Consider the following 15673-nt stretch of genomic DNA (forward strand, 5'->3'; position numbering starts at 1 on the left):
AAAAAAAAAAAAAAAAAAAAAAATAAAGAGGAGGCACCACCTTGCTTGGGCAGACTCAGGAGTGAGTGGGTACAGGTCGGACTTCCACCCCCATCATTCCTTTGGCCAAGTGCACCAGCCCTGGCCTTGACCTTCTGGTCAGAAAGGATCAAAAATCAAGATAACAGTCTCAGCACCATCTTGTTTTAACAAAAATTTTGACTGATTTCCAATTCTCCTGATGTAACAACATCTTTCTTAAAATGTTCAAGGTTAAACCGGATATAAGAGTTCCCAGCTAAGAGACTATTTAAAACACCTAACCTAGAAAGGAGGTTCAAGGCTCTGTGACTCCCACTGCAAAGCTGAAACAGACTCAGCACCGTGATCTCTCACTGTGGATACAACCTTGACATCTTTGTAGAGATGCACAGGCTCATAGTCGATGTTGTTCTTGAGGAAGTATTCATTCACACAGGACAGGAGGGTCATCTCGGGCAGGGAGAAGATGTCCATGAACTGCTTCATCGTGTTTCCATGAGAGCTCTGTAGACAGGGAGGAAGGAGTGCTTTAGAAACAGGGGCCCATGCCAGGGCCAGAGCTATGAAGCACCAGGAACAGCAGGAAGACTTCTCAGTGACTAAATGAGATTCCCATCATCAACACAAAAAAGGAAAGTTCTAATAATAAAATAATAAAATGAGCCAGGCGTGGTGGCTCACGCCTGTAATCCCAGCACTTTGGGAGGCCAAGGCAGGTGGATCACCTGAGGTCAGGAGTTCTAGGTCAGCCTGGACAACATCATGAAACCCCATCTCTACTAAAAAATACAAAAATTAGCCGGGCATGGTGGTGCGTGCCTGTAATCCCAGCTACTCAGGAGGCTGAGGCAGGAGAATCGCTTGAACCCAAGAGGTGGAGGTTGCAGTGCAGAGATGGCACCATTGCACTCCAGTCTGGGCAACAAGAGCAAAACCCTGCCTTTAAAAAAAAAAAAAAAAAAAAAGAAAGAAAGGTAAAATGTTCCCCTCGTTCCTTATCATTCATAGCAGAGCTGATGCCTCACTCTAAGTATAACTAGGGTATCAATAGAAATGCCCTGACTTCTCCCAGAGAGTCTAATCACCCTTCCCCTCCCGATTTTTCCTGTGCCCAGTCCCACTTCCGGTTCACACTCTTTCAGGAAGCACAGAGGAAATCCAGCAAACAAATTATTGCCCATAATGACATAAAAACGCACATAACTCTCCTGAACTGGAGCACACCCTCACAGCCCATATTTGAGCTTAAAAAAGACCTTTTCTCTGAATGCTTGCAATTTATACTACAGATTCTCCTCAACTTATGATGGGGTTACATTCTGATAAACCCACTGTAAAAGATGCATTTATACATCTAACCTACCAAACATCATGGCTCAGCCTAGCCTATCTTAAGCATTCTCAGAACATTTATATTAGCCTATAAAGGCTCATTTATATTAGCCTTTATTATAAGGTGTTGAGTGTCTCATATAATTTATTGAATACTGTAATTTATGTTGAAATTACAATGGCTTTGCACCATTGTAAAGTCAAAAAATTTTAAGTAGAATCATTGTTAATGATTCTACTTAAATCAGGGGCCATCTGTACTAAGTTTAGTAACTGACCGCGCAACTTCCATTTCATTTTGACAAAGCAAGTAAGTGAGTGCATCCAATAAGACAAGAAAGAAAAATTCTGAGTGGAAAGAGAACCACAAAAGTTAGAAAAGCAGAGGTTTCCCTAAAGGTAAACAGGGTGGCTGTGTAGCCATCAACTCTGGCATTTCACAGCCATTCGTCAGGGGAAGCAGTAGCTGTCACACTGACAGCCCCAATCTGTTCTGGAGTCCACTCCAGAAACTAGGGACATTCCTGGAGATGGGGTGGCAAACGGGGCAGGTATGTGGGAGGTAAAAACAGCCTTCACCAGGTGTGGAGGAAGGGCTTCAGAAAGGAGAAGCATGAAAGAATCTGGGGGTGTCCCCTTCAAACACTAGTCTCTCTCAACATACAATCTCAAATTTCCCTGTCAATTCCATATGAGCAGTAGGTAACTTCAACAAGGCCATGTTTCAAGAAGGAAAAAGGCAGCTTTAAATGAATAAAGTGCTGCTCATTACCTTTCCGTAGAAGTCGCTCATCTGCTCCAAAGGCACATGGGACCCCTCGTACATTTCAATGACTTCTTCATCAGGGACAACACTGAGGCCTCTGGAAAAACCAGACGGTGCAGTTAAAGAGCTCAACTAGAGAGACCAATGATATTCACACCCCTGTGCAGTGCTGGGATTTTTCAATTGAGGTGCAAGACCCCGTCGTCACGACGAGGCCAAATGTGCCACAAGTAAATGCTACAAATATCAGGTAAGATGCTACTACATTTACTACTACTACTGTTCTAACAAGAACAGTAACAAGAGCAGGAATAATAATAGTTAATATTACATGGCACGTACTATAGGCCAGATATGAATTACACCCAGTCATTTGTGTAATTCTCAGCAGTCCTAGGAGGAAGGCACTATTACTCTTCCCATTTCCAGCTGAGGTAACTAAAGCACAGAAAGGTCATGTACCTGTTCAAGGTCACCAAAGTAGGAAGCGGTGGATCCAGATTAGAACCCAGGTTTTCTGGCTCTATGGCCCAGGCTCTTACACCACTAAGGCACAAGGCTTCCTAATGACTTGCTTTGGGGTGGGCTGGCTTTTGTTTTAATGTATTTAATATATTAGGGCAGAGAAAGGTTGTTTTTGTCTCCATCAGACATCCTCCTGCCCTCTAATACTCTAGCCTGAGATAGGAGCTGATTTGGTTTGGCTGTGTCTCCACCTAAATCTCATCTTGAACTGTAGCTCCAATAATTCCCATAGGCTGTGGGAGGGACTTGATGGGAGATCACTGAATCACCGAAGCTGTTTCCCCCATACTGTTCTCGTAGTAGTGAGTAAGCCTCACGAGATCAGATGATTTTATTAGGGGTCTCCCCTTTCACTTGGCTCTCATTCTGTCTTGCCTGCCACCATGTAAGGCGTGCCTTTCACCTTCTGCAGTGATTGTGAGGCCTCCCCAGCTATGTGGAACTGTGAGTCCATTAAGCCTCTTTTTCTTTATAAATTACCCAGTCTCAGGTATGTCTTTATCAGTAGCGTGAGAACAGACTAATACAAGTGCTGAGAATGGAAATTGCCACACCCAAGGCTCAGTGGACTAAACCCCGTGACATGAGGCAGGAAGCCCTGTGGCACCACCACCTTGGAGAGGCAATGACCCTGAATGCTTTGTGACACTGAAGGCCAGTTTCCTCATCTACCATCTGCCTGCCTCTGGAATCTGCAAATGAATCTACTTCTTCCACATACAAAAAAAAAAAAATGAATTGTGAAGTCAGTGGCCAAGGTTTCACTCCTGCCTCTGCCACCAGTGACTAGAGCAGGTGCCTTCACCTGTTCAGCTGGACTCATCCACGCTCAAGCGTCAGGAGAGGAAACACCTGCTCTTCTACCCCTTCTGTGGAGGAGAAAGTGCTTGAGAAATAGACACCAATGATTACAAAACTACAGACTGAATAGTACAGGAAATGTCACGCTGTGCTACAGCAGGAGTATAAATAATTCAAGAAGAATTTTAGTTACTAACACAACAGGTTGCTTAGCATACAAAACCACATGGTCCACAGTAAAACCTATGTACGATATCATTTATGTTTTGCTATGTAACATTAACAAAAAGATCACTTCGACCTCTTTCCTCCCGTCTCCATCACTCACATTACTTTAAAAAGTTATCTGAGTGGATTCATTAATATTTTGCCTCTGATCTTGATTAATCTGTTACAACTACCAGCCTTTGAAAAAAATAGAAACACCGGACTCCCTTTATCTTTGCTCCAGAAATAAGATAAGACACTGGCACTAAGCCAGATCGTTTGAGGCAGTGACCTTGGAAATCAACCCTTGCTGAGCAGCAGCAGTCACGTGTCCACACTGCTAAGGCTCTACCACTGGAGAGAAAATATAAAAAGTAAAGTGATTCGGCCGGGTCAGAGTTATTTCTCTGCCCTTTGGAAGACACTGCTGCCTCTAAGGCACAGGCACAGCCACCCAGGCTGCATCCACAAGAGCCAAACAACCAAATGGCAACTCAGAAGAGGCAGTGAAATCTGCCAGCTGAATTCCCCAAGAAGCAGCTGCATGAAACCAAGAGCCACACACAACTGCAGCAGGCATGGGCAGACTGCGCGGCCACATCGGAATGCAGCCTCGACCAGCATCGAAACCGAAGTGGAAGTTCCTTTTCCCCCGCTCAGAGTGAGCAGCACGAGGTTAGGAGCAAGATCTGCAAAGGCTTCAAATCCCCGCTCCCTTCATCACTAGGGATATTACCTTGACAAGTAATTTATCTCTTTTGGGTCTCAAAGTCTTCATTCTTAAAGCAGGGAACTATAAAAGTGCCTACTTCCTGATGTCACTGAGAAGATCACAGGAGCTACTACATATAGAATAGTTGGTGTATGGTAAGCACTGTAGAGAGGTTTCACTAGTGTGGCTGTGAAGGGAACCACCCCAGCTTTTCAAAAGGTTCCTAGTAAAAACTTAAAATGTAGGTACAAAAATGGGGCTGTGGTGGGGGACTCCTCTCCACCTCCCCAGCCGGCAGCACTCACTGCTATGGCCCAAACATCATAAAATTCACCCTGGTGTAGGGACTGGAGACCTGCGTCAGGGCTTAGAAACAAACTAGGCTGAGATGAACATTTTCTTCCCACCTTCTCTCATTCATGACCCCTTCTGGAGTGAAAGAGAAGAAAAGTGACATTTCTGCAGGCCCAGGCACTTAAACCACTAAGGTACAAAGCTTCCTAATGACTTGCTTTGGGGTAGGCTGGCCTTTTTTTTTTTTTTTTTTTTTTTAACATATTTAACACATTGGGGCAGAGAAAGGCTGTTTTTGTCTCCATCAGACATCCTCCTGCCCTCTAATACTCTTCCCTGAGACAAGTGCTAAGAGTGGAAGTGGCCACACACAAGGCTCAGTGACATGAGGCAGGAAGCCCAGTGGCACCACCCTGTATTTTGGGCCCTGTGCAGATATGCTTCATCTTCACAAGCTGTCCCTTAGGCAGGGACTGGAATCATATCTGCTTTACACGAGGAAACCAAGGCTTTCAGAGGGTCCAGAGATTGCTCAAGACCATACACACGTGAGCCGTGGAGCTGGGGTTTGCACCCAGGAAGTGTGAGCGACTCGAGTCCACACACTCCCTCCAAAGGCCAGCTCACCTCAACACCCATCTCAGCAGCGAAGCAACAGTGAACTTCCTACAGCCTCATTCTGAACGCTCCTTCCCCCTGAATGCCTCAGTGGCTCTTTCTACTGTCCACACTCCTTGCCACAATGGACAGTGTATATACAAGAAACAAGGCAATTCTTCTCCTGTGAACCCCAGGAGAAGAGAGGGGGAAAAGGGTATTTCAGGCTGAGAGGGTGAGCAGAGGACTCACCACAAGTTGGCCACGGAGGGTGGGTAGGATTTCAAGAAGCAGAGAGGAAGGAAAACTGCACCCTGGCTGAACTCCAGCAGGAGCAAGTGCCAGGTGACAAGAAAGAAGACGTCAAGGGAAAAGAATCCCTGTGCTGTCTTCGCCTGCCCGGCATCCTCTCTTCATCATAATGGTTCAAGACCAAACATGACCCAAGTCATTCTGATGAGATTCAGTCCTGAGACTCCGGCGGAATGTGGAGAAACAAAGCTCCTCTGTTCCTCTTGACCTGGAGCTGTGGGGGATGTGGGCCTGGAGTGCCAGGGGTCACTAAGGAGGGGCTTGCCTGAGAGTGAGCCAAGTCAGAAAGGAAGGCCAAGAGATGGAAAGAGTTCTGAAAAATAGTAATTTGGCCCCTAGAGCCAGCCACACCTGCAAACTCACTCTGTCTGTGGACTGTACAATTAGTTTCTGAGCCAGTTTGAGTTTCAGTCACTTGCAAACAAGAGTCTTGACCAACCTAGTAAGTTAAGCAGCTGTGTATGGAAGAAGAGGAAGCGAAGGGTTTAAAGCAGGTTGATAAAAATCTCAAACCTAAGCCTAAGCATATGGCTTAGCCTTTATTCTGTAGAGAGCAGGGAGCCATCCAGGGATTCAGAAGAGGGGATTATCGGGAGTAATGATTTAGGGAATCAGTCTGGCAAAAATGTCCGGAAGTGTCCATGATGGAGTGCCCTGCAGCAAACCCCAAGATCCCAGGAGAGAAGGGTAAGTGTCTAGGGAGGGGGCCGACAGCAGAAACAGAGATGGAGAGACAGAACAAAGACACCTGGTGAGGATTCTCATAAGCATGCATAACCTTGCCTTCTTTGTTCTCTCCCCCACCTTCACCACTGCAATAATTATTCTGGGAAAACATTAGGAGCTATGAGTAAGAGAACAAACGAATGTTCATTTAAGAGGTTTAGAGAAAGAAAAAAACTAAAAATTGGAATATGTTAAATGTAGCAACAACTTTAAAATATACGTTAAAAAGTCTATTGGGAATGGTACAATCTGGAGGTCAACTGAGTCATTTCAAAAGCCTTAAAATGAATGAACAACGTTCACCCGGCAATTTCACTTACAAAGATTTTCCTAAGAAAATGAGACATGTGCACAAAAATGTATTAATTATATTTAATATACATGTTACTTACAAAATAAATGAAAAGTTTTTTTTTTTTTAAATTTTTAGGTTCAGGGGTACATGTGCAGGTTTGTCATATAGGCAAATTCATGTCACGTGGGTTTGTTGTAGATATTTCATCACCCAGCTACTAAGCCCTAGTACCCTACCCATTAGTTATTTTTCCTGATCCTCTCCCTCCTCCCACCCTCCATCCTCCAGTAGACCCCAGAGTCTATTGTTCACCTCTATGTGTTCACGAGTTCTCATCATTTAGATTCCACTTGTGAGAACATGCAGTATTTGGCTTCCTGTTCCTGCATTAGTTTGCTAAGGATAATGGCCTCCAGCTCCATCCATGTTCCCGCAAAAGATGTGATCTTGTTGGAAAGATTATTTGTAATTGTCCATACTAAAATAGATTCACTACCCCCCAAAAAAATGTGTTGAGGGACTCCAGCTATCCCTTATACCTTCAGAAAGGCCACACGGCATGGTGGCCAAGAGCACAGACTCTGGTCCCAGGCTGCCTGGGTCTGAATTCTAGCCCAGGCAATTATTTGCTGTGTGACCTTGGGGCAAGTTACTTAACACCTCTGGCACTAATAATAGTACCTACTTCATATAGTTATTTTGAGGATTAAATGAGTTAACTCAAAACCCTTATAACAGTGCCTGTCCCACAGTAAGAGTCAATATTTGCTGGTCACTATTAGTATTACTATTACCATCATCACCACCACTTCCTCCCCATCCTGAAACACCATTAAAGTGAGAGTAAAAACAGTCAAAGGAAATGAGAACAGAGATGTCAATAGACAAGACATTTCCACAAGACACTGGAAGACAAACAGAGGATGCAAAGAAGGTATCTGACTTAACATTGACAACCGAGGCCTGCGAGGGTACACCCATGACAACAACTGATTCCCTACCACAAGCTACAGAAAGGCTCAGCACAAGGAGGCACCAGGAAGCTACTGGAGGATACACTCCAGCAAAATGAGGGAGGAAAGCCAGAGAGAGGAAGAGAAGGGAACTCGAAACATGGAAAGCGGGGAAGGGAAGACCCAAGACAAGCAACCAAACCAGATCAGACCAGGGGGGACAGTCAATTTTAAAAAACAAAAGTGACAGATTATTGAAAACATCTGAATTATTGGAAAATAAATACATGCCTGACATTTGTAATGGACCATTTGGAAAAAATCAGAGATTCCTACACAGAAAACTAGGCAAACAAAAACTGAGATTATTGTTAAAATCTAAGAAAAACAAAATATTGTACAAGAAAGAAAATAATTGCACTGCACTACCTGGCTTAAGAGTAAACCAGCTGGACATGGTGGCTCACAGTTGTAATCCCAGCACTTTGGGAGGCTGAAGCGGGCAGATCACCTAAAATCAGGAGTTCGAGACTAGCCTGGCCAACATGGTGAAACCCCATCTCTACTAAAAATACGAAACTAGCCGGGCAAGGTGGCACATGCCTGTAATCCCAGCTCTTTGGGAGGGTAAGGTAGGAGAATCACTTGAACCTGGGAGGCAGAGGTTTCAGTGAGCTGAGATCTCGCCACTGCACTCCAGCCTGGGTGACAAGAGGGAGACTCCGTCTCAATAACAACAACAACAAAAAGTGAACCAGATAAGACCTTCTAAGTCATAATGTAAACAGTGACCAGTATAACCACCAAAAACTGAGTTCTGAATGAGATGAGAGGAACGAGACTGGAGAAGTGGGAGGAGGTGCCAGAAAGCTAAGTCCTTATCTATCACAGCAGGCACAATGTCCAGAATTAATAAACTAGGAAATAGAAGAATGAGCACGTTACTTAAAAAATCTAAAGACTTTAAAGGTTTTGGGGGCAGCGGGGAGCACAAAAGATTGCTGCTGACCCCTGTGACACCTTTAATCCTGTTTCACTGTGTGACTCTATCCATGTTTCACTTTGATTTTAAAAGCAAATAAGCATTAAGTTTAACAAACAGTCTGTGAGAGAAGAACGTAAGCTAAGATGTGCATACTTTTAAGTATAAATATAAACCTAAATACAAATCACACTCCTAAATCCCCTTCCAAATTAGAGAATTAAAAAAGGCAAAATCCTCCATAATTTAAAAATTATAAAGATGGCCAGGTCTGGTGGCTCATGCCTATAATCCCAGCACTTTGGGAGGCTGAGGCAGGCAGATCACTTGGGGTCAGGAGTTCGAGACCAGCCTGGCTAATATGGTGAAACCCTGTCTTTACTAAAAATATAAAAATTAGCCAGGCATAGTGACACGTGCCTATAGTCCCAGCTAATTGGGAGGTTGGGGCAGAACTGCTTGAACCTGGTAGGCAGAGGCACGTGAGCCTAGATTGTTTCACTGCGCTACAGCCTGGGCATCGCAGCGAGACTCCATCTCCAAAAAAAAAAAAGTTACAAAGATTTCCAGCTATGAATAGACCAAAAAAAAAAGTCTCAATATCCAAACCACCCAAATACCATGGTGGGAAGGAGAACCCTGTTCCCTCACCCCCATAGCCCTCTTGCTCCAAGCCTCCTCACCAGGACCCTCCCTCAGCTTGCCAGCCAGCACCTCTGGAAAACCATTCCTCCTTCCAGTCCTCCCGACTGCTCCCTACCTCTGAGCACATTTCTTTCTTTTTTTTTTTTTTTTTGAGACGGAGTCTCGCTCTGTCACCCAGGCTGGAGTGCAGTGGTGTGATCTCAGCTCACTGCAAGCTCCGCCTCCCGGGTTCATGCCATTCTCCTGCCTCAGTCTCCCCAGTAGCTGGGACTACAAGAGGCCACCACCACGCCCGGCTAATTTTTTGTGTTTTTAATAGAGACGGGGTTTCACCGTGTTAGCCAGGATGGTCTTGATCTCCTGACCTCATGATCCGCCCGCCTCGGCCTCCCAAAGTGCTGGGGTTACAGGCATGAGCCACCACACCCGGCCACCTCTGAGCACATTTCTATCATCACCTCTGTCACTCCGAGCTGCAGTCAAGTTTACTTACATGACTTCCCAACCACACTCTGAGCTCCTTGAGGACATCAGTGCAAACCAAGCCTTAGCACCTATCATGGTAGCAGGCCTCAACAAATGCTCTTGAATAAGTGAGTGAGTGGATGAATCATATCCACACTGCAGCCCTCCTCATCACTGAACAGTCAGAGGGTCCTGAAACCCAAAGCACCTGGTTACTTCATGTAAATTAAATGTATCTCCTCTTACTCTTACCTGTAGACAGTTCCCAGCTGGATATAATGAAAAGCATCAATCTTCATTAATACTGCCTTTAAAAACATAAACATATACACATGTAAATAATGTATAACCATTTGCATATTACATGAGCCTTCCAGGTGTCATCATAAATCCTATCAACATTAGGCTGCCCTAACAAGGAAGCACACTGTATGTTCCTGAAAGGGTTGCTTGTTAATTAATATGCTGTACAGCTCTTTAAAGAAATGGCCTATCTGCAAAAGACGGGGGAAAAAAATAGATATGGCAAGTGGTTCTTCCTCAAAACACCAAAATGACTACTAGAAATAAACAGTACCTCCTAAATAGCTAAATGCATTTATGCTTTTCTAATACATAGTTTCTTCCAGAAGATTCTATCCAAAGATATGTGAATAATTTGGTTCTGCAGTCCCAAATAATATAATTTAAAACGAATTTGCCCATTCAGTGAAGTACCAAGAGTACATTTCATTTCCAAACATCATTAAACCACAGAAAAACAGGAGAAGTAAACCTACCCGCTGCACATCATAATGAAGTCCACGAATTGCAAAATTTGGGTCGTACTCATACTTCCTGATTTCTGCTGGATACTAAGAAAGAAGAAAGGAACTGGTTTTAGCCAACAATGTGCTAAGTGCAGGATCCTGTCCAGATCTGGCCCTTGTACAAAGGCTGAGGTAGTTGATACACCAGTGGGAAGCTGGAGTCAGAACGGGCAGACCACAGCTTGTCCCTCCGCTTCCAGTCCAAGTGCCTCCCAGCAAGCTCCCCAGCCAGAGCCTTCCATCCTGCCCTGCGCCCTGTCTATCCGCCCAAGCACAGGTTGGGCCTCGTTCCCTCCCCTGCCAACTTCTCTCAACTCTCTCCTCTCCCTCCCCTACCTGTGTCCCTAGACTCCCAGATCCCTAAGACCCCAGCAACACATCGGCTTCAACCTCCACCCAGCACTCCCTGCTTTTATCTTCAAGGCTGCTGTGGAGAGGCTGGAAAGTGCCCTCTAATACTGGAAGCACAACTTTGCTCAAACTCATTGTCAGCCATCCATTTAACTCATATATGAGCACCTTGATGTGGCAGGCCCCTGGACGGCCCCATTACCAGGTTTCATGGAAAGTCTTAAGGTGAAAACTTCTGAGAGTGGGGCCTCTCCATAGAGCTTTCATTGCTTTTCTCATCTGGACAGCTGGGCAACCCCATGGCTGTCAGACACAGCATTCTCAACACTAGGCCTAGGGAGGCCCTTCCTTGGCACATGGATTACAGTTACTATCCAGCACTCTGTCTCAGAACAGTTGTGAAGGTGGCAGATACGGTTTGGCTCTATGTTCCCAGCCAAGTCTCATCTTGAATTGCAGTTCCCATAATCCCCACGTATTGTGGGAGGGACCTGGCAGGAGACAATTGACTGACGGGGACAGTTTCCCCATACTCACAAGATCTGATGGTTTTATACGGGGAAACCCCTTCACTTGGTTATCATTCTCTCTCTTGCCTGTGCCAATGTAAGATGTGCCTTTTGCCTTCTGTCATGATTGTGAGGCCTCCCCGGCCACATGGAACTGTGAGTCCACTAAATCTTTTTTTCTTTATAAATTACCCGGCCTTGGGTAAGTCTTTATCAGCAGCGTGAAAACAAACTAATACAGCAGCCCAGCTCCTCTGGTATTTCCTATTCTCAAGCCATTCCTCACACTATGCAGAATTGCTGGCTCCTCTTCATCTACTACACCAGGTATCCAAGTCCTTACTTCTCTCCCTAAATCTCAGAATTAGGACACCAGCTACCTTGTGGATGGCACTGATCTGTGGGCACCATTTCTGCTGCTACTACATGGTAGGCCCTACCATCCCCATTTTATTCAGAGGGACATGAGAGGTTCTGAATGAAACAAGCTAGGGTGTGGTGGGCAGAGAATCAGGCTGGGGCCTTCTCCCCTGCTCTCCTCACTGCCCCTCTGCCCTTGGACCACAGACCTGCAGGCCTGAGTCTAGAGAGGCCACATCACTAGGACTTTCTAATTGTGATGCAAGTTGCTTAAGTTAAAATCCAGACAACTATTAAATGCCCAGGAAACCTCCTTCTATGGCTGAGCTGCTAATATTTCATGGCCAAGGTTGCATTTGTACAAGAACATTTCCTGGGACCAGCAGGCTGACCCGCATGTGGCAATTTTTCAAGTCAGGCTGCACGAAGCACTTAACTCAAATGTCACATTTGGGATCATTTATCCACCACCAGCCATGTGTGCCAAGAAATCACCAAACTGACATTTCCATCATGGGCGTTTCCAAGAATTGAGAACCCTGTGTATGGTCCTGCATTTTTGCAGACATACTTGACAAGCTGACACAGAACCCAATGCCTAGCACCCTGGATCTGCTTACTGAAGGGGGACCAAGGGACTTCAGCAGCTCTGCAATCTCCTGTTAAACTCGTGACTGATGGATGAATAAGAGGGCAGACAGGAAGGAAATATTTTAATATGTCACTGAGAGAGGTGCCTTCACTGAGCATTTGCTACATGCCACACACTAGACACTTTCTATGACTTTCTTTATCCCTCACTACACCATCACAAAGGAAACAGGGCATCTCAAGTCTATTTTACTATTGAATAATCTGAAGATCAGCGGCAAGGAAAGTGCCCAAGGTCACACAGCTAGATAGTGGTCGAGCCAGTATTTGAACCCAGGTCCGCATCACACCCAAGTCCACCCCTAACCACCACATAATCAATTCTGAACCAACTCTAAGCCACCATATACTGGACACTCATAGCCTCCCTGTGACAGCAGCACCTCAGAGGGGCTCAACAAGTTTGCTGAAAGCCTTTGCAGTTACGAGTGGAGCACAAACTATTTTAGTTGATTGCTGGCACTTATACTGAGAGTGTTTACTGCTGAAAAGTCTGCTGGTTCTTTCTTTGAATGACGCTTATCTAGGCTCCCCAGCAGGACATGCCCTCCACACACTCACATTCCCTTTGCCTCTCACTCTCAATGTTATTCTTGGGGAGCCACCCCTGAGAAATACACAATGTTTATTTGGTCCAAAGACCATAGTGAGTGACTATATGAGTCCGTTCTCACACTGCTAATAAACACATACCTGAGACTGGGTAATTTATAAAGCAAAGAGGTTTAATGGACTCACAGTTCCACATGGCTGGGGAGACCTCACAATCATGGAGGAAAGTCACATCTTACATGGCAGCAGGCAAGAGAGCTTGTGCAGGAGAACTTGTCTTTATAAAACCATTAGATTTCTCGAGACTTACTCACTATCGCGAGAACAGCACAGGAAAAACCCACCCCCATGATTCAATTACCTCCCACCAGGCCCCTCCCATGACAAGTGGGGATTATGGGAACTACAATCCAAGATGAGATTTGGGTGGGGACACAGACAAACCATATCAATGACCTTGAAAACTGTCAGATGCAGCTGGAAAAGCTGCAACAGGACAATGTCATAATGAAGAATATAGGTTCTGAGGCTGAGAGACCAGGCTTCAAACCCTGCTCCTGCCATGTGCTAGCTGGGTGACTCTGGGCAAGGTCATCTGTCCCTCTGATGAGCCTTGGTTTTCTCATCTACTAAGTAAAGATAACAAGAATCCCATCCTTTTGGAAGTGCAAAGGATTCAGCCCAAAAATGCGTGTGGCAAGTCAGGGCAGTGCCTGGCATATGGCAAGTGCTCAATAAAATGGAGTGGCTTCGCTGGATTGGGAACTGGCAGCCTGGGGTTTTAGGTCCACCCTACTAGCCCCTGTTACTCTCCTGTATGACTTTAGGTAAGTCTTCTCCAAGGCCTCTTCTAGTCGAACCATTTTGACTAGGGTCTATGCTCTACTCCTGCCCCAAAATTGTAATCTCCCCATACAACCAGCCTGGTCAAAAACACCCTCATGATTGGCCCATTTCCAATACATACACACATAGCATCAGTAGAACATCTGTTAACAGTGACATCCAGCTCAGGAACCAAAGCTGCTCACATTGGCCAGTTGGCTACAGTCCTCTCCAATGGTCTCAGCTAGATTTTCAGGACTTTTCATACTTTAGAAACTTTTCACCACCCAAGGGGGAAAAAATAAAAAGACTCACCCAAGGTGAGGTATTATGGAGATAACTGGCATCTCTAAAAGGAGTAAGAAATATAAAAGACAAAAGCGTTGATTTCATCTCCCAGCTTCACACCTTAGTCAGCATTTTTTCTCATTAGTTGGCACCACTGATCACCTCATTGTTCATATCCAAAGCATCGGCTGTGACCCCTCGCACTCCGTGTCCGTGTCTGATCTCTCAGCAAATGCTATCCTTTTTCCTTTAAATAAACTTTTAGGATAGTTTTAGGCTTACGGAAAGGTTGCAAATACTGAGTTTCTGTATGTATACACCCAATGCCCAGTTTCCTCCAACAAAAGATTAAAAGCCTTTTGACTTGGGGTTTTTATTAAAATTCTAATTTAGGCCCAGTCTGGCTTCCTTAAGTACCTTGACTTTGTTCTAATCCCAGTTACAATCTGGGCAAACTCCTGTGTGCTGATAAAGAGCAAAGCGTCCCCCTGAAAATGCTACAGAAACGTCCCTACAGCTTCAAGCAAAGTTAATACCAAAATGCAACAGAGAACCCAGGACTTCTCCATGTGTGCCCAATTCCTACAGTTCTGGGTAATTACAGCTCTCAGACACAGCTAAAACCTCTATATTACAATACTGCTGTGGGTTCCTGAGGTCCAGAGGCCTATAAACATATCTGTTTTCCAGAGGTCTCAGTTTAATATTTAAAGTAGCCTAAATTACGAGTCTAATTAGAGGCAATGCAGAAGGGCACAAAAACTAAGCTCTCTAAAACCCACCCAAAACACGATGCTAGAGTAACATGACCTCATCAGAATGCTGGCCCCACATGAAGCACAACTCTCTCACTTACCTGCGGAACTCATGGATGCAGACGTCAAGTGTTTAGTGAGTTCCTACTTTGTGCCAGGGCCTGGGAATACAGCAGTGAACAAAACTGGCAAAGGTGTCTGCCCCTGCAAAGCTCCCATTCTACCTGGGGAGGCAGACCATACACAAATACACACACAGAATATAACACCTCAGAGTGTATGTTCTAAAAGAAAATGCAATACAAGTATTCACAGATCGGAGATCGGAGCGGGGGACAGTGGGGGGAAGAAAAGCAAGCCAGGAGCAAGCCTCATCTGGGAGAAGAAAGAGTGCTCCAAGGCAGAACTAGGAAAGGGTTTGGAGGTTCAAGGAGCAGGAGGGGAAGAGGGGAGGCAGCTGGAGGGGGCTGGGGAGGCTCTCGCTATGATGGGATGAAAACCACACTTCACCTCTGTGGTCTTCCTCCCCCAAACCCATAACCCAGGCTAATCATAAGGAAAATGCACACAGCACCTAATTGGCATGCTTCAAAACTGTCAAGGTCATTTAAAAAAGCAAGGAAAGTCAGAGAAACTGTCAAAGCCAAGAGGCGCCTGACAGACCTGACAAATAACTGTAATGTGGTGTCCTGGAGGGGATCCTGGAGCAGGAAATGGACATTTGGTAAAAACTAAAAATAACTGAAGGAAGTATGGACTTTAGTGAATAATAATGTATCAAGATTGGTTCTTTAGTTGTAACAAACGTACCTTAGTCAAGTGAACACTGGAGGAAACTGGGCATTGGGTATATACATACAGGAACTCAGTATTTGCAACATTTCCGTAAGCCTAAAACTATCCTAAAAGTTTATTTAAAGGAAAAAGAGAGGATAGCATT

General features: G+C 45.1%; 1 protein-coding gene across 1 annotated transcript in view; it reads right to left on the reverse strand.

Moving 5' to 3' along the window:
- Window positions 1-15673, reverse strand: part of NT5DC3 (5'-nucleotidase domain containing 3) — a 66644-nt gene that overhangs the window by 20928 nt on the left and 30043 nt on the right. Inside the window, exons 3-6 of the mRNA XM_017895341.1 lie at window positions 10413-10487; window positions 9886-9941; window positions 2126-2216; window positions 388-525 (exon numbers count right to left, since the gene is read on the reverse strand). Of these exons, the coding sequence (XP_017750830.1) occupies window positions 388-525; window positions 2126-2216; window positions 9886-9941; window positions 10413-10487 (360 nt within the window). The remainder of the gene's footprint in view (window positions 1-387; window positions 526-2125; window positions 2217-9885; window positions 9942-10412; window positions 10488-15673) is intronic.

This window comes from Rhinopithecus bieti, unplaced genomic scaffold (assembly GCF_001698545.2).
Source record: "Rhinopithecus bieti isolate Rb0 unplaced genomic scaffold, ASM169854v2 scaffold_24306, whole genome shotgun sequence".
In the NCBI taxonomy this organism is placed as follows: domain Eukaryota; kingdom Metazoa; phylum Chordata; class Mammalia; order Primates; family Cercopithecidae; genus Rhinopithecus; species Rhinopithecus bieti.